This window comes from Microtus ochrogaster, chromosome 19 (assembly GCF_000317375.1).
Source record: "Microtus ochrogaster isolate Prairie Vole_2 chromosome 19, MicOch1.0, whole genome shotgun sequence".
Lineage (NCBI taxonomy): Eukaryota > Metazoa > Chordata > Mammalia > Rodentia > Cricetidae > Microtus > Microtus ochrogaster.
The window spans coordinates 316,616-338,990 of record NC_022021.1 but is presented as its reverse complement, the minus strand read 5'-3'; the positions used below and the strand labels follow the sequence as shown (position 1 = coordinate 338,990).

General features: G+C 44.5%; 1 protein-coding gene and 1 pseudogene across 2 annotated transcripts in view; both read right to left on the bottom strand.

Moving 5' to 3' along the window:
- Mccc2 (methylcrotonoyl-CoA carboxylase 2) overlaps positions 1-22,375 on the bottom strand; it is a 71,678-nt gene that overhangs the window by 39,821 nt on the left and 9,482 nt on the right. For both annotated transcript variants that reach the window (XR_003377794.1, XM_005356424.2), the window contains exons 2-6: positions 19,003-19,069; positions 13,682-13,766; positions 11,153-11,254; positions 7,509-7,636; positions 5,607-5,719 (exon numbers count right to left, since the gene is read on the bottom strand). Coding sequence is in view for 1 of the 2 variants with exons in the window: in XM_005356424.2 (XP_005356481.1) it covers positions 5,607-5,719; positions 7,509-7,636; positions 11,153-11,254; positions 13,682-13,766; positions 19,003-19,069 (495 nt within the window). In the remaining variant the exon portion in view is untranslated. The remainder of the gene's footprint in view (positions 1-5,606; positions 5,720-7,508; positions 7,637-11,152; positions 11,255-13,681; positions 13,767-19,002; positions 19,070-22,375) is intronic.
- On the bottom strand, positions 9,459-9,821 carry LOC101985720 (annotated as a pseudogene).

Sequence of the window (22,375 nt, the reverse complement as noted above, 5' to 3'; positions counted from 1 at the left end):
AAAAAAAAAAAAAAAAACAAAAAAAAAAAACCATCTTGCTTCTTTTTTCAAAGTAATTGTGAAAAGCAGACATTGTCTTTATTGTATTGGTCCTGTCTTTATGTGGAGAACCTCCATTAGAAATAAAAGTGACAAGGTGCATTCCAGCTGAATGGCTGGCCAGAAGTTCAGATCACTGTCATCCACGTTGCTGGATCAACACTGTTAATCTGAGGTACTCAGGCTCACCTGCACCAACAGGGTTGAAGGGCACACAGAATGCCTCCTCCTCGATCTGTTCACCAGAGAGCCTGATGACACCAGATACATCACTTTCATCTCTCCCAGCTTCTACTCATCTTTATTGAAATCCATTTTAAAAACAATGACATCAGCTCGTTTAACCCACTCAAGATGATCATAGATGCTTGAAACAAAGGCAGTCAATGAGGTCAACTTCAAAAATAATGATACACAATCCCAGAGAACCTAGACAACAAAGAGGACCCTAAAAGAGACATACATGGATCTAATCTACATGGAAAGTAGAAAAAGACAAGATCTCCCGAGTAAATTGGGAGTGTGGGGATCGTGGGAGAGAGTAGAAGGAGGGGGGGGATGGAAGGGAGCACATAAAAATATATAGCTCAATAAAAACTTAAAAAAAATACTGAGCTAAGTCAAGGAGAACAGAAGGTGGAGGGAAGATACAAGAGGGACCGTTGGTAATCATCTAAACATCTTCGAAATTTAGAGCAAATGGGGGGGGGGAGAGATGGGACAGCCGAGAAACTGCACTTTCACACAGCTAGTAAATAAAGCGTATTTCAACAGAGACTAGCTTCTAGTCAAAGCAAAAACACCTTGCTGGCAGTTGAGGCTCAGGTGAAAGGAGAGGCTTCCTATGCCAGAGAACAAACTGCAACAAAAGGTAGCAAAAGAATGAGGGTTAAGATTATGAACCCCATACATGAGAACAAGAAAGCAGACTGCACGGGCCAGCAGGGGCCAGCCTGAGTGTGTACAAGGCTACAAGGAGACCTCAGACAGGAGCTCAGAAAGGTTGGACCCTGATCTCCGAGGTCTTCAAAGACAGTAGATGAGGGGTTCCCCGGCCCACCATGCGATAAGGATGCAAGAGGCTATGAAGGTGAGGGCCTACTGCACCCTGTCAGTGTGTGGGCATTTGCCTTAACAGTTACAGGAGGCCACCTTTTACTAAATATTAATATGTCTCACCTCAGGGAAACGTGTGAGGATATAAAAATTCATCTAATAGTACTCTAATCACAAAGAACCAACAATAAAGTATAAGAAATCAGCCAGGACCTACCTAGAAGAGTTAAGAATAGCCGTGGAAGGTCAAAGAATGAAAAAGATAAATATTTTGAGCTAGAAAAGTCTCTTTTCTTCCGAAGCAAAATTCAAATGAAAGGTCTAGATATCTGTCAACATCACTTTTACTTCTGAAAATATACAGGAAATTACAAAGATAAGATTGTAAGAGATACATTCTTAGAGCTAAGTGGATAAATAGATCGGCAATGGGCAAAGTTAATGACATTAAGTAAAATACAATCTTGAGGTAGAAAATAGGAATGGGGTCAAATGTTATGTCAAAATGCATAAACAACATAGCCAAAGTTATATCTTAGTCTGTTCTGTGCTGTTCAAACACAATACCTGAGATTGGAAATTTTACACAGAGAAAAAAATGGTTTATTTGAGTCAAAGTTTCAGAGGGTGAAAGATCAGGCACCCCCCCTTTTACAATCTTTATTTATTTTATGTGCATTGGTCTTTTGCCTGTATGCATGTCTGTGTGAAGATGTTGGATCCCCTGGAACTGAAGTTACAGACAGTTGTGAGCTGCCATGTGGGTGCTGGGAACTGAACCCAGGTCCTCTGGAAGAGCAATCAGTGCTCTTAGTTGCTGAGCCATCTCTCCAGTACCTGGTGAGGATTGTCTAACTACATCACAGTATGTCAGGTGGCATCACGGCAGAAACATGTGACAGGAAGAAAGGTCATAATGCAAGAGACCAGAGGGATCCACAATCGTACTTTAATAGTATAAAATATAAAACTCCTTCTTGAAGGAATCGACCCTTCAAGAAGCTCCACGGCCGACCCACCTTCACTAGACCCACCTCTTAAAGGGCTACCACTCCAGCACTGTGACTTTGAAGACTAGGCTTCCAGAAAAATCCTTCAGTGGACAAGCCATTGCCAAGGCATAGCATTGCAAATGGCTGACTTATATAATACATGATTAAAGATGCTTTTAATCACTCTAATTTTAAATGACAAAATATAAGAAAGGGGCTGGGGATGTGGTTCAATGGTACGGCCTGAGAATATGGGTTTGCTCCTTTCTACTGGGAAAGGTGGGATGGAAAGAGATGGGGAGAGAAAATAAAATCAGTTAATGTGTTAGCATTTGCTTTAATAGTTATAGAAAGATCATCTTTTAATAAATATTAACATTTCCTCAGGAAAATTGTGAAGATATAAAAATTCATATGATGACAGGCAGTGCCTTTAATCTCCACACTCGGGAGGCAGAGGCAGGCGGATCTCTGTGAGTTCGAGGCCAGCCTGATCTACAAGAGCTAGTTCCAGGACAGGCTTCAAAGCTACAGAGAAACTCTGCCTCAATTGCCCCCACTCAAAAAAAAACAACAAAAAAAAAAAAAACTAAAAAAAAAAAAACAAAAAAACTAAAAATTCATCTGTTATTGCTCAAATCACAAAGAACCAATAATAAAGTACAAAAGAAATCAGCCAGGACCTGTCTAGAAAGAAGAGATAAGAATAGCTGTGGAAATTCAAAGAATGAAAAAGGTAAATATTTTGAACCTAAAAAAGTTTAAGTAAGGGGAAAAGCAAAGACTCAAGACTGCCACCAAAGAACCAATCACACAACAGGAAAGGAAGATCAGAACTTGAGAGACGGCGCCATGGTAAGAACACACGCTGCTCTTCAGGAGAGCCTGTGTTTGGTTCCTGGCACTCAGATGGCAGCCCATAGCCACAACACCTTTCTCTAACCTCCACAGGCACCAGACACACAGGTGGTACACACACACACACACACACGCACACACGCACACACACACACACACACACACACACACAAACACACACCATAATCGGAAGACAGCACCAAGCAGACAAGCAGGGGATGGCAATGTGCTCAGGTCTGGCTGAGCCAAGAGAGCCCAGAAAACTATTTCGCCTGCTCTCTCATGGAGTTGTTGACCTCTTCTGTCATTAGATGAAGGAGGTGTTCTTCCCACATCAAGTAATCAGTCCTCACCTGGATAACAGCTGGGTGTCCCCTTATCCAATTCGGTTTTGACACTATCTGGAGAGAGCACCAGGCCCTGCCAGACTGCCCCCACTTCAAATGCCAAACACAGGTAGAAGTACCAGCTTCAGGCTGCCTAGCCATAACCTGGAGCTCTCACCACCCCCCTCTCCTTGCATTTAATATGCTAGAATAGCCCACAGAACTCAAGCAAATGGTTCCCTTCTACCTGCTGGGTAATTAATAAAGGCCACAGAAGACAGCTTAGGGATGCTGCACAGACAGGGCCTGGGAGAGCTCTGAGAGCAGGAGCCTCTGTCTCTATGGAGCTGAAATCTGGCGCCATCCTAGGACTCAGATGGGTAGGACCTGTGGGAAGCTCTTGAAAGCCCCCTAGGGCTTTACAGGAGGGATTTGTATGGCGACTTCATCATGCAAGCATGAGGGATCATTTTTTTATTCCCAGCCCCTCTCCTCCAGAAGGTCGGGGGCAGGCGGTGCTGAAAGCGCCAAGCTTCTCATCATGGCTTGGTCTTTCTTGTTGCCAACCTCTATCAGAAGTCGAATCATTAGAAGAAAAGATGTTCCAATTGCCCGGGAAAGTCGAAAGGATTTAGCAGCTTTGCACCAGGAATCAAAGTCCAAACGGTAAAATAAAAGATGTTCCTGGCATCCTTATCTACCAGGGTCTTAGGAGTTCTGTCTTAGGAACAGGATAGAGACCAAACATGGGAACCCAGGCTTTTACTAACCAGGAACCAGGGCAGAAACCACACACACATTTCTATTTCACACCGAGGCATTAGCAGAAAACCTACAGCGACAGCAGAACCCTGAGGAGACGGAGATGTGGAGGGCAAGGGCCCACACCAAGGACAAGCAATGACTTGAAACTTTATTCAAGGGGCTGGAGAGATGGCTCAGTGGTTAAGAGCACTGGCTGCTCTTCCAGAGGACCTGGGTTCAATTCCCAGCAACCACATGGTGGCTCACAACCATCTATAATGAGATCTGGCGCCTTCCTCTGGCGTGCGGGCATACATGGAGGCAGAATGCTGTATACATAGTAAATAAATAAATCTTTAAACAAAAAAAACTTTATTCAATTACTGAGGACAGGTTCTTGGTGGAATCGGGAGGACAGAAAAAAAGGAGGAACAAGGGAATTCGGTGTGTATTTAAAGAATTTGGGGAAAGAAACAAGAGGTGACAGTGAGAGGCCTCTGGGGTGAGAAAGCTTAGCGGGGAGTGGGGCCAGGAATGAGACCCCCGATCTCTGGCCACCCCTAAGAAGGCTGTGTGCACTAAAGTCAGAGGCTATCGTGAGCAGTTCGCTGGATGCCGTCTCTGGCTGCCTCTGTCCATTCTGTCTCTACAGGACACTTACCACTGATTTCAGGCCCATCTAGGGAGTCTAGAAGCAACCCAGCTCACCTCGCAGTCCTTAGGGCAGTTACATCTAACAAGACCTTTATCATGGCTTTCTAGCCACACCCTCTGACAATGTCAAGGAGATGAAATATTTCAGATTTATAACTTAAGTCCCCACAATCCTCTTGAATGACCACGTCTTCCTCCTTCCTTCCTCAGCACCACACTGTTCACAGCTGAGTGTGCCGTTCTCCAAGCACGCTTACACACAAGCACGACACAACTGTCACACGCACGGGCACTGGCTCTACATTTGCCTAACAGCTTATTCTGAACACAGCTTTGGGGTTTATTTATTGGCGCATGCATTCTAGTTCGTTGGTTTGAACAGCCAAACACCATTATGAATCTTCTAATGATACACATCAGTTCATTATCCTTCGCTCTAACAGGCAAGGTCAGTATAAACTTATCTCTGGGTAGCTCTTTACCCGTACGCTATAGCTTCCTCTGCACTGATAGATTAGTCCTTCAAAGATTTTCTTTTCAAACCAGTTTTCCTTCAGCAACGAACATTCATTATAATCCAGGAACATGCCTGCCATTAGTAAAAGTTCACACTGAAGACAGGTTACAAGACTTTCTTACATTAGATATTCAATTCTGGTTTTTATTATGTCTATTCATTTATTTTGTGTGTGGCAGGGGGTAAGGTTCCACCCTGTGCATGTGGAGGTCAGAATGAACTCTCGAGAGAGAGAGAGTCTGTTCTCTCTTCCACTCAAGTCACAGGCTTGGTGGCAGGAGTCTTTACTTCTCTGAGCCATGTCACCCGACTAAATTCTGCTTTATTTTTAATTTCATGGGGATTTCATGATAGAAATGACATTTGGAGATTTTTTCTAAACAGACAAACAAAACCCATATTAGACTAATGAGAAATTACCTGTGTGATATTTTTAGAAGACATAACTGCCTGATTATAGAATATGCGACCAAAGTGGTCTCGATCTGGAAAGGTGTCTGCTTGCCGAGGTAAGTTGGCCCCTCCTGAGTCAACTGTATGAGGAAAAGGAGAGAAATGAGCACAGCTGAGCAAATGGCCACCGTTAATTAGATCCATTAGGGTCTAAGATAACTAGGCCTTAATCTCAGTCACAAAAGCTTCTCCCACCCCCCGCCAGTGTGTAGAATCTAGAGTCTCAGGCCCCCAAACACAACCGAAGCTTTCCTCCCAACACATTAGGCTTTCCAACCTTCAGTCAAAACTCCACATAAACTTCTCAGGACGCTGTCCCTTTAAGAGCAGCCAAAGACCCAGAAACACCATGAATTCGCCAGCAGAACTGAAGCTGCGTCTTCCTAGACCAATACAAGAATCACTAAAGGATTAATGGGTAATTTGTATATTGCTTTTTTGTACTTGCTCTCTTGTTTTTATTTTTATTTTTTTTTCTTTAAGTGGTTTGGCTGTATAACTCATGCTATGATCCTCCTGCCTCAGCTTCCTAAGCATTAAGATTTACTACAGCCGGGCGGTGGTGGCGCACGCCTTTAATCCCAGCACTCGGGAGGCAGAGGCAGGCGGATCTCTGTGAGTTCGAGACCAGCCTGGTCTACAAGAGCTAGTTCCAGGACAGGCTCCAAAACCACAGAGAAACCCTGTCTCGAAAAACAAAACAAAACAAAACAAAACAAAACAAAACAAAAAAAAAAAAGATTTACTACAAATCAACAAAACGGGTGACGGTGTGGGCCACCACTCAGGGTGACCAAGCGTGTAAAGCCAGCTTGGGCTACACCAGGAGACTTTTGTCTGAAAACAGAGCTCCTTATTCACAGGGGTGTGATGATAAGATCAAACGTGTTTCCTGGCCATTCTAAACACCTCAAACTTCCTTAGCTACGAAATGAACAATGGTAGCCATTTCATATAGTTATGAGGACGTAAAATTACGAATGTACAAAGAAAAATAAAAGCTAGGTGTGGCAGTGCTCTCGGGAAGGTGGAGGAGCTCTATGAGCACCAAGCTAGCCAAGGCTACATAGACCATGTCTCAAAAAAAGAGAGAAAGAATTAGAAATCAATCCTACACCTACTATTATTGCCTACAAGCACTGTCTTTTATTATTTAATATTCTGCATCCTATCTGCCATTAAAGATGACCTCTCTGAAGAGAGACAACGTCTTCAGTAGAGCTGCCCCTCTAAAGACCGGCAGGAGCCTGCAGGCAGTTTGGCTGCATTTGCTGTTTTCTATGTGCAAAGACGTTCACACTGAGTCAACCAGGCAAATGCACTTTTCTCTATTATGACCTGTTCCAATGTTTACAAATGAACAACATAGGCGAGCGTTTTGGCAAGCTACACCAGTATCCAGAAGCTGCCAGTTCTAAACTGCTTTGCTTTAAGATTCTGTTCAAAATAGCCTTTAATGCAAATGTAGTTTACTTTCAAACGAAGACTGGCTTTCTTTGGAAATCAACTGTATCTTAAATTATAACCTATTTAAATTATGTAATATTCAAGGACTTAATACAGTGCCTGACTCTCAAGAGATCCATAAATATTAGCTATTTTTTAATAGTTTGAGTAATTATAGTTAACAGAAACATAAGATACCCAGGGGAAAAGCCAGCACACAACAAGCCACTAATTTCCCTGTGTGGTACTACGGGCAGTCCTTAGTTACCTCCGCCCACAGTCTTCAGCAAACACTGTATTCCTTTCTAACTGCAAGAAGAGCCAGCAGTATTTTAAAACACCCAGTAATGACATCACCCACACAGGCTGCCACAATCTCCCATTTTCCCAGCTAACACAGTTCCCAGCGCACTTGTGACTTGCCCAGATAGATGCACGGGAGCCTGTTCTGCAGGGCGATCTCTTGGGCCCGTAAGTGTTTCTTCACCGTCACTGGGTAGTAGGTGCCTCCTTTGACGGTGGCATCGTTGGCCACGATCATGCATTCTACTCTGAAAGGCAGAAGTTCCATTGAAAGAGACTATGAGATCTCTGCAAAAGTAAAAGCAACTCAGCTTATTATAACGAGAGCACGCAAGGCAGTCTTCCACTTCTGGGGCAAGTCACTACCGCCACTCACTAGCCAGTGGCCCCATGCTGCAAAACCAAGCTTTAATCAAGGTTCACATTCATTAATCCAACAGAAAATAATTACTTTTAATAAGATTACACGCTCACATTTGATTTTGAAAGAGCCATGAATCTTCCATTAGTATTGAGGCATTAACCTAAACCACTGTTCTGTGAGGTTTTTTCGGTTCATTTTTTTTAAGATTTTATTTTTATTATATAGATTATACGAACACACACACACATTTGCCTGCATGTATATCTGTGCACCACATATGTGAAGTACAAAGAAAGGTCAGAAGAAAGTGTTGGGTCCTCTGGAACTGGGGTTACAGATGATTATTAGCTGCACATAGGTGCTGGGAACGGAATCCCAGTCCTCTGGAAGAGCAGGCAGTGTTCTCACCACTGAGCCATCTCTCCCGCACTCACTATGGTTCTTAAAATGAAATGATCCTAACAAGAGGATGATGTCTTTTTGAAAATTCAACTCTCTAGGCCAAGGAACTCTCTGAACATAAATCTTTACAGTGTCCCTTTAAGGAGCCGGAGAGATGGCTCAGTGGTTAAGAGCACTGACTGCTTTTGTAGAGGACCTGGGTTCAATTCCCAGCACCCACATGACAGCTCACACCTGTCTGTAACTCCAGCCTCAGAAGATCTGACACCTCAGAGAGATACACATGCAGGTAAAACACCAATGCACATAAAATAAAAATAAATAAATTATAAAGTGTCCTTTAAAGAAAGAAACTGAATGGGGCTAGAGGGATGGCCCAGCAGTTAAGAACACTGCCTGCTGTCTGAGGGGGATCCAGGTTTGATTTCAGCACCCACATAGTGGCTCACAGCATCTATAACTCCAGTTTCACGGACTCCAACATCCTTGTCTGACCTCCCTAGGCACCGGCACACACATGGTGCACAGACATACATTCAGACAAAAACACGTGTTTAATCAAAAAATAAATTTAAAAAAGTAGAAAAATGAGAATAAACTGCCAGTAGTACTAAGATATGTTTTTCATATTCTCAAAAGTGACTTAATAGCTGTATGTAGTGGTATTTGTAATCCCAGCACTTGTGAAGTAGGGGCAGGTGGATCCAAAGTTTGAAATCAATTACATAGTGAGTTCAAGGCCAGCTTGGGCAAAAGAGTAAGACCCTGTCTTTAAAAAAACAAGGCCTGAGGACAGAGCTCAGGGACACTTGCCCTGAATATACACAGCACAGAGTTCAAATTCCAGTACCACAAGAAAAAAGAAAAACAATGTTCTTTACTACTTCATCCATAGGAAACAAACTGCACACAAACACACACACACACACACACACACACTTTCTAAAATAAATCTGTATTATTTGAAGTCACAATAAATACAAATTTTACACAGCACAACACAAAGGGCTGTGTATACAGATTAGCTGGTAGAGTATCACATGTTACACTTGAAGGCCTACGTTCGATTTCCAGTGTCACTTACACCTGGCATGGTGGCATATGTCCATAATCAATCCTCCACAGACATGCTACAGAAAGAGAAATAAACTCGGTTCACAAAAATACTGTGATGCGCATCTGTGTGGTTTTGCCCATCAACACCCATTATTTAGTTATAGAACTAAACTTTCTTTTAGTAACTGCTTCTGTTTTCTTTTTCTCAAAGTTATCTTCAGGTTTATTGAAAATATGACAGAATAGACTCAAACAGCTCCATGGGGTGTTTTTAAATGAAGCCCAACTTTAGGCTGAGTGACCTTCAGGTTGGAGAGACTGCCAAAGTCCAGAAGCTTCGGCATTTCCTTGGTCTCCTGATCTAGGGCTGAGACCTCAGGAACATAATTCTCTCTCCTTTCTCTCACAGGACCTCCCTGAATCCTCTTCATCAGATGCGTGACATTAACATAGCCGCTGGCTATCTTGTTGCACAGTTTCTTGCTGGAGATAATGGTGATTTCCTCACTCACGCACTTGTTGGTGTGTAAGTCAGCACCCAGGCACGTGTAGTACTTCTTGAGAATGACATGCGTCACCTTCTTCATAGCCTTGGTACGAGCGCGGTCCATGCTGCGGTCCATGCTGCCGGGTCCCGGTAAAAGAGCATGCTTCTGTTTTTAAGCCACTTGTTTCAAACAGCACACCCCACAGAGTTAAGAAGAGAGCGAGCACACGAACCGGGCCTTCCTCCTCAGTGATCCTGCTGCTGCTGAGCAGCCAGCAGGCTAGCACAAACCCCAAGCCCTCTGCTGGCTGCAGCTTGAAAGTTCATTGCCCATATGCCAGCAGTCACCTGCATCCACCTGCATCCACCTCAGCCTCTGGGTGTGAGAGCCAACATAGCCAGGCACAGCCAGGAAGAGCAGTGCTAACTGTCTGAGCTCTGAGCCCTAGCCAGCCCAAACTGAGCAGAAAAGAAGGTCATAGCGAGGCTGCCTGGGGACACAACGGACACCTGCTCCTAAAACAGCTGTATTCACCAGCTGTGCAAGAGTTTACGTGGAGAGTTCCTAAAACTTGGCGAGCCAATGGAGAAGACTTGTTTTAGTTTTTTAGCAGGTGCCAATTTCAAATAGTTTCTTGGTTAGGGGTAGGGCATTCTCAGTGCTAGGGTTTTATTTGGTTTAATCACGTGTAGGTCTCGTGTGTGCTCCCAGTCTCTGTGAGTTCCTACGTGGATCAGTTCCGTTGTGCCTGGAAGAAGCTGTTTCCTTGGACTCATCCACCACCTCTGGCTCACACCATCTTCCTGCCTCCTCTTCCAAATAGATGTTTGTGCTACTGATTTTCTTTTCCTTCTCTTTTCTTTTTGAATTTTGAGAAGGGATTTCTCTACATAGCCCAGGCTGTCCTGGAACTCACCATGTAGACCAAGCTGGCCTCAAACTCAAGAGATCTGCCTGCCTCTGCTTCCCAAGTGCTGGGATTAAAGGTGTGCCCCCACCACATGGCTTTAATAACTGGGGTTTTTTTTTGTGTGTGTGTTTTTTTAGTTTGTTTTTTTTCTCCTCTTTTTTTTTATTCTCTCTCTCTCTCCCTCTCAAAGAGAGAAAAAACCATGAAGTTGTATGGGTAGAGAAGTGAGGAGGACCTGGGAGGAACTCGGGGAAAGGGCAAGAATATGATCAAACTATATTGTGGGAAAAAAATTTAATAAAAAAATTAAAAAGCCCAAATCTGGGGAAAGTGAGTAAGTCTAAACTGGATCCAGAAACTGACTAATTTTTATTTTTCTCCCTCCAGTTTGTGGTCTCTAGAACTCCAGAGAGGAACCGGATACCTATCTGAGACGCTCAAGTCTTACAAGCACAAAGCTTGCCTGCCAACATGCAGGGTGGGTGGCAGGCGCCTGCACTCACAATTCCTGCCCCTCACAACTGAGCACAGGCAGAATACTCACCCTGACACTCGCCCAATGCCCGTAATGATGCCACCTGCAGGGACTTCCTCGTCACCATATAACTGGTAACCTGCAAACTGGGAGAATTCCAGAAAGGGAGACCTAAGCGGAAGAAAGGATGTTGTCTAAGTTATATATCTGTATTTAAAAAGTTACACATAAGAATGCAAAGATTTTTCTAAACAGGGAAGCATTTCAAATATGCATCTTGTACATAAAAATCCACAAAAAGATTTCTAAAATAAGACCTGACAAACATGCCATAGGAATTTACGTGGTACAACCAGGTAGCGAGCTACTGGAACTTACTGGTAAAGTGTAAGTAAAGCAAAGGCATATATACCACAGAAAGGGGACAGCAGGGAGTGTTCACCATGTGCCTGGCTCTCTTCTGTGGGCTTCATAAACACTTTGCTAACGGGGAAATCAGAACCCAGTTGCTAGCCTCAGTTCACATAAGTAGTAAGTGTCAGATCTGGGATTTCCAGAAGCAGGCTGTCCCTATGCCAGGCTCTTCTCCAGTGCGCACCGTACTGTCCACCTCCATGTGTGCTCGAGACACACCTGGCAGGGAGCCTAGAATGCTCGAGCTGGTATGACTGCCTTTTGTTTTGCTTTTCTGATGCAGGTACCTGATACACATCTGCACAAAAATGGGCTAAAGGAATGTGTGCTGGGGACTGTAAGAAGGTCCGTCGACACTTGCATACAGGCCTGGCGACTTGGGGCTGATCCCGGGATCATATAAGATAGTAGAAAACTGACTCCTGAGAGCTGTCCCCTGACCCCCACACATGTGCCATGGCACGCAGGCACCCACGCTCACCCATGCATGCTCTCATACAAATACGGATGTCAGAAGAACACGGTGGGCAAGAGGTGCAGCCCAGCTGTGGCAGGTCTTACCGTGCACGCACAAAGCCCTAGGGCCAATGCCCAGCACCACACGAATCAAGTGTGGTGGTGCACACTTTTATGTCGTCCCATCTCAAGGGAGACAGAGGCGGGAGGGTCAGAAGTTCATGGATGGGCTGGGGTTGTATCTCAGTGACCGTGTTCTTGCCTAACTTGAGAGAAGCCCTAGGTTTAATCTGCAGTACTTTCAAAATAGAGAAGGGGCCTCAAGGTTCTCAGCCATACAGTGATTTTGAAGGCAGCTACATGAGATCCTATCTTAAAACACAAAAGTCAAAAAGGAAAAGAAAAAAAAATACCCCATAGGTACACCCACGTTTTTCATTGTACCCCATGACCTATCCTTCAGGAGATATACCAGGTCAACGCTCTACTGTTTATAAAACAGCTAGAGATCGACAGACACCCTTGCCCCTCCATCCTTCCATCTGTGCCATCCCTGCTGCTCACAGTCTATGACCAGCGCAGGAGCCAGAAGAGCAGTGTCTTCAAAAACACTCACATGTCACACTTCAAGACATAATCCAGAGAGTAGACGCCGTGGGGAGACTCTGTCACTTCCAAGAAAAATAACAAAACTATATGAACACAAACTAAGAGAGTGCAATGTCACCAGGCAGTCCAGTCTTAATGGGTCTAGCACAGTAAATGTCATCACGCGACATGTGACTTGGAAACGCAACAAGTCCTGTTGAATCCCAACTACAGTTCGCTCTTTTTCTGAGAGTCGGAATCAACAGCCCACAGGTCCTCAGAATCAGAGCCCACCCCTACTGTCCTCCCCTCCACACCACCCATGTCAGCCCCACTGGTCCCTGGACACTGCTCAAACACGCCCAGCACTCCGCTGCAGAGCACTGGCTCTGGTGTTTCTGCTTCCCTCAACCCTGGCCTCATTCTAGTCCATTACACAGCTCAAGATGTTCTTTGCTTATTTCCTTTCTCCCTCTGGCCTTACGGGAACTCCAGCAGGGCAGAGGTGTCTGCCCATGTCATTCCCTGTTCTGTTCATCCCATTCTCATTAAATGTGTGGTACTCTTTCAGTTGAACAATGAGAGAATATGAGCAAAGTGGTCAAGACCAAGACAGGTACACCCCCTGAAACAGTCCACCTGAGCTAATGGGGGTTCACCAACACCAGCCAGACAGGGAAGGAACCAGCATGGGATGGAACCAGTCCCTCTGAATGAGGTTGACAGTTGCCTAGCTGGGGCAGACTGAGGGACCACTGGAATGGACACCAGGATTTGTCCCTGCTGCTTGTGCTGGCTTTTTGGGAGCCTGTTCTCTTTGGATGGATAGCTTGTTCAGCCTAGATATAGTGGGGAGGGCCTTGGACCTTCCTTTCCCCAGGGTGGTGTGCCTTACCTTCTCTGGGGAGTGGATGGGAGGTGGGGTGGAAAGGTAGGTAGAAGGAATGGGAGGAGGGGAGGGAGTGGGAACTTAGATGGGGTATGTATGATGAAATAAAGATAGTTTGTTTTCTTTTAATAGATAGATAGATAGATAGATAGATAGATAGATAGATAGATAGGAACCCAAATTTAAAAGCATTTTGTGATGGACTATCCAGCAGAACAGGACATACTGAGGTAACAGGCGCTAGTACCAACCCTGGGTCTATGAGATTGTCGATTCTGTCTCTGGGTAAGAGCTTCCCTCTTGACGTGTGCCTGGCCCGGGCTTTCTCGCTGCCTCCTGCAATAGAAGCAAGATAGATTAGAGCAGATAGACATGAACTAGGCTTCTTTCTCACTTAATGCACTCACATACAGCGCTCCACTCCAAACATGGTGCTTTAGAAAAGGTTCAGTGGAAATAAGAAGGTGAACCCAAAGACAAACATATAGGCATCCTCCTGAATATTAACCTTCATCAGGCGATGAAAGGAGACAGAGACCCACATTGGAGCACTGGACTGAAATCTCAAGGTCCAAATCAGGAGCAGAAGGAGAGAGAGCACGAGCAAGGAACTCAGGACCGCGAGGGGTGCACCCACACACTGAGACAATGGGGATGTTCTATCGGGAACTCACCAAGGCCAGCTGGCCTGGGTCTGAAAAAGCATGGGATAAAATCAGACTCACTGAACATAGCGGACAATGAGGACTACTGAGAACTCAAGAACAATGGCAATGGGGTTTTGATCCTACTGCACGTACTGGCTTTGTGGGAGCCTAGGCAGTTTGGATGCTCACCTTACTAGACCTGGATGGAGGTGGATGGTCCTTAGACTTCCCACAGGTCAGGGAACCCTGATTGCTCTTCGAGCTGATGAGGGAGGGGGACTTGATCGGGGGAGAGGGAGGGAAATGGGAGGCGGTAGCGGGGAGGAGGCAGAAATCTTTAATAAAGAAATAAATTTAAAGAAAGAAAGAAAGAAAAGGTTCAATGGGCCAGGCGGTGGCGCACTCCTTTTATCCCAGCGTTTGAAAGGTGGAAGTAGTTGGAACTCTGAGTTTGAGGCTAGCCTGGTCTACAGAATGAGTTCCAGGACAGTCAGAGCTACACAGAGAAACCCTGTCTCAAAAGCCAAATAAATGTATAATTAATAAAAAGAAAAATAAAAAAGTTTCAGTGTACCCCATGAAAAAGTTCTATTTTTTTTTTTTTTTTTGGTTTTTCGAGACAGGGTTTCTCTGTGGTTTTGGAACCTGTCCTGGAACTAGCTCTTGTAGACCAGGCTGGTCTCGAACTCACAGAGATCCGCCTGCCTCTGCCTCCCGAGTGCTGGGATTAAAGGCGTGCGCCACCACTGCCCGGCTCTATTATTTTTTTTTAAATCACTTGATATATCAGATGTCAGTTTTCTGCAGTAAATATCTGAGGTTTTTTTTAATGGCATATGCATAAACACACACACACAAGCACACACGTGTCTAAAAGCCAGGCACAGTAGCATGACCTCTAATCCTAGCACCATCGGGCTGTCACATCTCTGAGTTCACTGGCAAGGGAGCCTACCTGAACTGATGAACTCCAGGTCTAGGGGGATCCCTGTCTCAAAACTAAGGTGGAGAGTGACAGAGATAGAGACGATGTTAACCTCTGGCCTCCACACACAAATATGAATGTGCTCCCCGACACACACAGACACCACATGTACAACTGATACACACACATACACACACTAATCTATCCCTCCTCCTAGACTATATAATCATACATGTTCTGAATTCACCAATAGCTGTCTAAAGAGATGGCATGCTGTTTTCATTAAAATTCCAACACTACAATAGCATCTCATTGTCCCACATGTACTGGACACTATTACATGTACATGCACCGCCCTGCACATGGGAACAGCCCTACTCTGTATCTGTACCAGGTCAAAGTCTAGCTTTGGAAATCCCCTGCATGCTTGGCACATGCAAACTTGCCGAAAGGTGCCATTAGGTCTGCACACGGGAAAGTCGAAATCCTTCCATAGTGATTAGCAGGTCCCCCTTGGTAATATGTTGGCAGAAGAGATGGTCTTCTGTGGTTTGCAACGTTACCCAAATCTTGACAAAAATCACACTAACCAAGAGCAGGTCAGCTACTCTAGTCAGGCTTCTTGAGTAACCAAGCCTTACCACCCAACCTGCAAACACTCAGGGACTTGAGTGTTCCTCCACCATGGCTCTGAGCAAGCCACAGCAGGAGTGGGAGAAGCATCAAGCTACCAGAAAATGCTTTTAACTGTTGCCCACAAATGTATCCTAACACAGCCTCTGCCTAATAAAATAGTCAACAATTTAAGAGCGCCATTTCTTTGTTGAAGAAGATAAAATTACGTTCATACCCATTTAAACAAGTTTCTAAATACAACACTATTTTTCAAGTCAGGGATCTTGGCTGCAAGAGGAATACTTTTTTTCTTAAGAGGTACACAGGAAATTCTTACGAGTAAACCTACTTTTAAGCTACCAAGAAAACTATATCATAAATTATTTCTTCTTTCAAAATGAGTTAGTTGCAAGACAGTATGGTTAAAATTGTCTTTTCTCTCCTCCTGACTACTGGTCAGTTCCTAACGAGGTGTGTTTAGGGGTGGGGAAAAGGGATGAAGCATTACAAACAGCAGAAGTTCTAGAGGGTGCTACCATCATCTAGAAGACGCTGCCTTGATTCTGGTGTTGGTACATGGGTCAAAATGCGTGCAACAACATACTTTAGTGCAGGTTCTTGTACACTAATTTACTTCAGTATCTAAAAACAAACAAAAGGACTGTCCATGTGATTTTTAAATAGAGCAAGGCTGGGGCAAAGGGCTTTGGACAGTAGGTGACCTAAGTGTTCATTAAAGGGCCAGCAGTTGAAGAGCCGCAGGTGGGAGGAGGGTGAGAGAGCAGGAGATGGAAAGGATACTTCAGACAGTCTAGTTGATTGATAGTAGACGGAGAATGGATTACCCCCGCGGTGCTTTCATAATAACCAGAACCAAGTATTTTGATTAACACACATTAATCGTAGGGCTGCGAGTGTTTTAATAAATTTAGAAGTGCTTTGTTTTTATCCTGGAGGTATCTTTATGAAGTAAACATCCACAGACGGCTTTAGTGGTTGAGGTGGGGCTTTTGTTTCTGTTGTTTTGTTTTTTAAGGCATTTAAAAATGGAAGACAGGGCTGGAGAGATGGCTCAGTGGTTAAGAGCACTGGCTGCTCTTGCAGAGGTCCGGAGTTCAATTCACAGAAACCACATGGTGGCTCACAACCATCTGTAATGGGATCTGGAGCCCTCTTTGGGTATGTGGGCATACATGGAGGCAGAATGTTGTATACTTAATAAATAAATCTTTAAAAAAATAAATAAATAAAATAAAAATGGAAGACAAACTCCATTCAAGGTAATGAGCAATGAGTGTCCCACGGTTGAAGTGACAGCAGTGAGATATCAGTGGACAGTGAGCAGGTCCTGATTGGCCCCTGGCACACAGCCTTTGGAAGATGCTGGAATTCTGGTTTCCTGGTTTCAGGGATGCTAACGTGTGAACATTTGCGAATTGTAGAACCAATGTGATTTAATGAATTGCACACAAGGAGAGCTTCATAAATGACTACTCTCCTGTAAAACCAGAGTACCACTGCTCTAACAGGCTGAGTTAAACTCCAGAGTCAAACTCCGGAGAAATGTCCAGACTAACTTGCACAAAAGCCCCAAACAGCACAAAAACATTTTGCTACTAACATGATAGAGGAGTCATCCAAAGGTGTGCTAAAAAAGTATGCTTAGAGGGATTATTTATGGGTGATTTTTTTTCTTGATACTTTTTCATTTTCCAAAAGTATATTTTAATATGGTTTAATAATTAACATACATTCATACATGTTGATAATAACGTCCACTTATTTTCATGGCAGAACAATTCTAGGCAAAACTGTGAAGGCTGAAGTCATCCTCTCCCCCATCCCTTTCCCCTGCAGGTCTGCTTAGTAGAGAAGCCCTTCTCTGCATCTCACCAGAGTGCACGGCTCCCAGCAGGCCCACACTGCAGGACCTTGGGCACCTCTTGCTTCGAAACCATCTCTCCTCAGGGCCCAGAAAACCCTCAACTGATCAAACCAAACTGATGATCAGCGTAACCGTGGAGTTACCTCTTCCAACAAAACAGGCTTTTATTTTGGCAAGTGTGTGGGTTCTTCTTCCAGAGACAGTGTGCTAATCTATATATTTGTTTATTCTTTTAGGGGGTGGAGAGGTGGATATGCCGGGAACTCAACTCAGAGCTATGCTAAGGCGTGCACAGCACAACTAAGCCATAGCCCTGCTTCTTCCAAAGTGCTTTTGACATTGTGGCATGACACTATCATCTACAGAGTTATTCATTATATGTAAACTGAGTCACCAAAACCTCCCTCACATTTAAAGTAAGTTTATAATTTTGTGATGGGCCACACTTGTGGCTGTCCTGGTCCACAGAAAGCTGAGGTTGGCTTGTTTCCGTAGCATCTCAAGAGTGTAAATTACAGCTATCTTTGGTATCTTTGGGAAAAAAATTTTACTCATTTTGACCACACTGCTACAGTAAAAAGACAGAGATCAATACACTTAAATACCTCTATTTTATTTGCTTCTATTGTCAGTTCCCTTTTGCCAATTCTGTATAATCTATTAATTTAAAAGGAGATGGAAATGTGTAGTTAAAGAACTTATATTTCAGACTCACTCCTAAGGTTACGTACAAAACTTAGATATAAACTAGAAAACGAAAGGCTTTTTTTTAGAAGAATTAAATGATTTAAAGGGAGTGGGATGTAGTGGAGTTAGCGGAGTTCTGGCTCCATCCCCCACCACACACCAACTGGGCACGATGGTGCGCCTATAATCTCAGCACTTTGGAGGTGGAAGCAGGGAGGATCAGGAGTCCAGGGTCATCGTCTAAGTGCAGTCTGGCTATAAGATGCCTAGTCTCAGAAATAAACAAACAATATAACCAAAGTGCTTAGCAATAAAACTAACCTCTGGCACACTTCTCCAAACTTTCTCCAGGACCAACATTGAGGTCCTTTCTTCCCTGACACAGTACCTTTAGGTGGCCTCTCTGTTCGCATGCCACACCTTGAATAAACTCCTTAAAGAAAACAAATACATAGAATGTTTCTTATATTTCTACTTCTCTCATTACTCCAACAGAGGAAAGCTGACTTCTAAACATAGCAATACCTAGGAATGCAATAATACTCTCTGAGCACAGGTAGGGTGAAGCAGACTCTACCAACGAGGACACCGGAGGGAATGGTTTGTCAGGAGGACTAGAAAATTCACATTGCTCCTCATATAGTGGAGACCTGCAATAGACTGAGAATCTTACTTTGTAGCTGGGAGTGGTAGCACATGACTGTAATCTCAGTGTTTTGGAGATTGTGGCAAGAGAATCAGGGGTTCAAGACCAGCCTGGGGTACATAGCAGGCTATTAGACAGACAGACAGACAGACAGACACGGGCCTTACCTAGTCTTATATACTGGGCTCGTTCATGAAGTTGACTCACTAGATCTTTCATCTGCTCGTAGTTCTCCTGAAACAGAAGCACAGAGGGAGGGAGACCGGAATGTTATAAAGTCTTTATCCTTTAGCCAAAGTCAGAGTCAAGAAACACAGCACGGGAGCTGGAGAGGTGGCGCAGATGTTTAGAGCCCCAATACTCTCGCAGAGGACTCAGGCTCGATTCCCAGCACCCACAGGCAGCTCACAACCACCCGTAACTCCAGAAGAGCCAACACTGTCTTCTGGCCTCAATAGGCACCTACTGAGCACAGGGCACATAAATTTATTCAAGCACACACCTATACACATAACAATAATAAACGCATAGATATTTAAAAAAACAATCAAAGACTGAGAGTGTGGCAGAGGTGGAGAACTTGCCTAGTACATGTGATGTAACTCCATACTGCAAAACAGGAAAGAAAAGGACCAACATATGCCAGCTCTGTGTGACCTCCACACAGGGCCACCATCACCCCATCTATGTGGCCATTCTTGATTGATCGTGTAGAAAGATCAATTTCTGCCCACTTGTACAGTTCTGTTTTAGGCCCACCAGCCCCTCTGACTCACCCTCTCCGAGTCTGAGCCCCGTTTTAAGTCCTAATCATGCTATTTCATTTCAGCACCAGTCTGGGCCACCCATACTCTCTTCTTTAAACAGCTATTAAACTTAACTGGTAAAAACTTGCTGTCCCTCTCCCCCCTCTTTGTTCTTTTCAAAACAGTGTTTCCTCTGTGTAGCCCTGGCTGGCCTGAAACTCAGAGATCCACCTGCTTCTGCCTCCCAAGTACAGAGATTAAAGGCGTGTGCCACCGCTGCCCAACCTTTCCCCCCCACTCTGGGGAGGGGTTACTTTCCCATTTAAGGAACTGTTTTTGTTGTTGTTGTTTTGGACAGAGTCTCACATAGCCCAGGCTGGCCTAAACTCATTATGTAGCTGAGAATGACACTCAGTTTCAGATCCTCCAACCTCTACCACACAAGTGCAAAAATTACAGCTGTGTCCACCATACCATGCTTTGATGACTACTTTTAAAGGGTCAGAAGCCATCTGTCTTATTGACCACCTATCTTGTCCGTACCCTCATCAGTCACTATCCTAAGATTCTAACCAATGCAAAAATAGTTGATTGTTGATAAGGGGACTTAAAGTTAAATGGCAGGGGTGGGGAGGAGGAGGGTGGGCTGGGAGGGAGGAGAAACCAGGAAGAGGTAGGAGAAGCAGAAGGAAGGGATGCATTGTGGCTTACAAGATTCTAAAAACAATCTGAGGGGTAGAAGCAAGAGAATCCAGAGTTTAAGTCTTGCTCGGCTACAGTCAGTTTGAAGCCATCCTGAGCTACATGAGATCCTGTCTCAAAAAAATAAAAAATTAAATTTAAAAGTTCTAAAAAGTAACAATAAGAACAAAACTATATGCTTGTACAAGCTTAAATATCGTCTGCATGGCTCATATAAAAATATTAATCTTGAGAAGCAGGAAAAGGTAAAGGGGACATTACCAAGCTTTTGTTGTTTTTTTGGGGGGGTGGGGGACAACAACCAGCTCCCAAATAATGACAGAAAGACCTGTTATTATGAATGCTCAGCCTTACCTTAGCTCTTGTTATAACCAGTTTCTCTTTATCTATGTTTTACCTCATGCCTTTTTACCCTTCTTTCATTCTGTATGTCTCATTTTCCTGTTTCCTTTGTGTCTGACTGACTGCTGCTTGGCTGCTGACCCTGGGCTTGTCTCTCTCTTCATTCTTCTCTCCCAAGCCTAGATTCCTGCTCTTATTTATTCTTTCTGCCCACCAGCCCTGCTAATCCCTCTACTGCCTACCTATTGCCCATTCCGCTCTTTATTAGACCAATCAGGTGCCTTAGGCAGGCAAGGTGCAATAGCAACACATCTTTTCATAATTAAACAGATGTAATATAAACAAAGGTAACACCTTTGCCTAGTTAAAGTATATTCCACACAGGACACTTTTCAGCCTCCTGAATTTTCAAATTTTGTTCGCTCAGCATACTACTCTAGGACAATATTTACGCAGCTGGTAATTTTGCTCCTCTAAGACATTTTGCTCCCCATGATGTGATTTCCATCTCTGGTCAGTTCTTCATAGTGCTAGAATGCTAGCTGGCTTCCCAGCTTTACAGCGGGTAGGATGTAAGCCCAGGGCCGTCTCTACCCAACAGCCCTGTACACTGTTTTCCCTTCCAAGTCCACGCCCTGCACCCTACAGGCCTGCTGGGAACTTAGCTGAAGAAGCTATCTGGAGCATAGTCTCCTCCCCTGACTCCTACCGTGGGCTTATTGGAAAGCTTCTAGAAGATGGATGGATGGATGGATGGATGGATGGATGGATGGACGGACGGACGGACGAATGAATACTGATACCTGGTCCTGCTCCCACAGTCTGATGGGGGTTGCAAGTCTAGTCTGAGTGTTCAGAACTTTGAAGTTTCTTGGGTGATCCTAACTCGAATGGAAGAAACACTGACAATATCACAGTTCAGAGGTTTGACTCATGGATGTTACTGGGAGGTTAGTGTGTGGCAAATCCTCTTTCCCACAGGACTCTTCTTGACTGTCTAGTACTTGCTGGCAGTAACACGAGGCAGGGAAACCCAAGCAGAAACTCTGCTATTATTATATTTATTTTTATTAGCTTTGGTTTTTGGAGAAGGATTTCTCTGTGTAACAGCTCTGGTTGTTCTGGAGCTCGCTTTGTAGACCAGGCTGGCCTCAAACTCACAGAGATCCCCCTACCTCTACCTCCTGGATGCTAGGATTAAAGGTGTGTACCACCACTGCCTGGCTGTTCTGCTACTATAAACCCAGGAGACTGCCTTTATTCCCACACCAGCAAGATGGAAGCTGCTGCCTGGCAAGAAATTGAATCCCCAGAGCATGTCTGTTCCACCAGTGGCCAAGAGGTGGCACCAGAGCAGTGTCACCAGAGATGCCTGAAGGCACAGGAGCTGCCTTTCAGAAGCTCCTGTGTTAGGAACTGTCCGGAACTGTCCTGGGCTCCCCTGGCATAGGACAAGTCTCGTGTGCACAAACCAGACAGTGGCAGAGTTGTGGAGTCTCATTTCTCTCCTGAAAGCTCTCATCACAGTCTCAGGCTGCATTCACCACAGTGCAGCTCAGGCCAGCTCAGCCCCTGAGCAGCCCTGCACTGTTGCTGCTTGCTCAGCTCAGCATGCTGCTAGGTGGGAGGAAATGGCTTCTCTGCAGAGGCACAGACACACTTTGTTTCAGTTGTGCACCTAAGGTCCATTCTGTTTTGTTTTTGCCTTACATTTATTTATGTGAGCGTGTGACACACATACGCATTCACA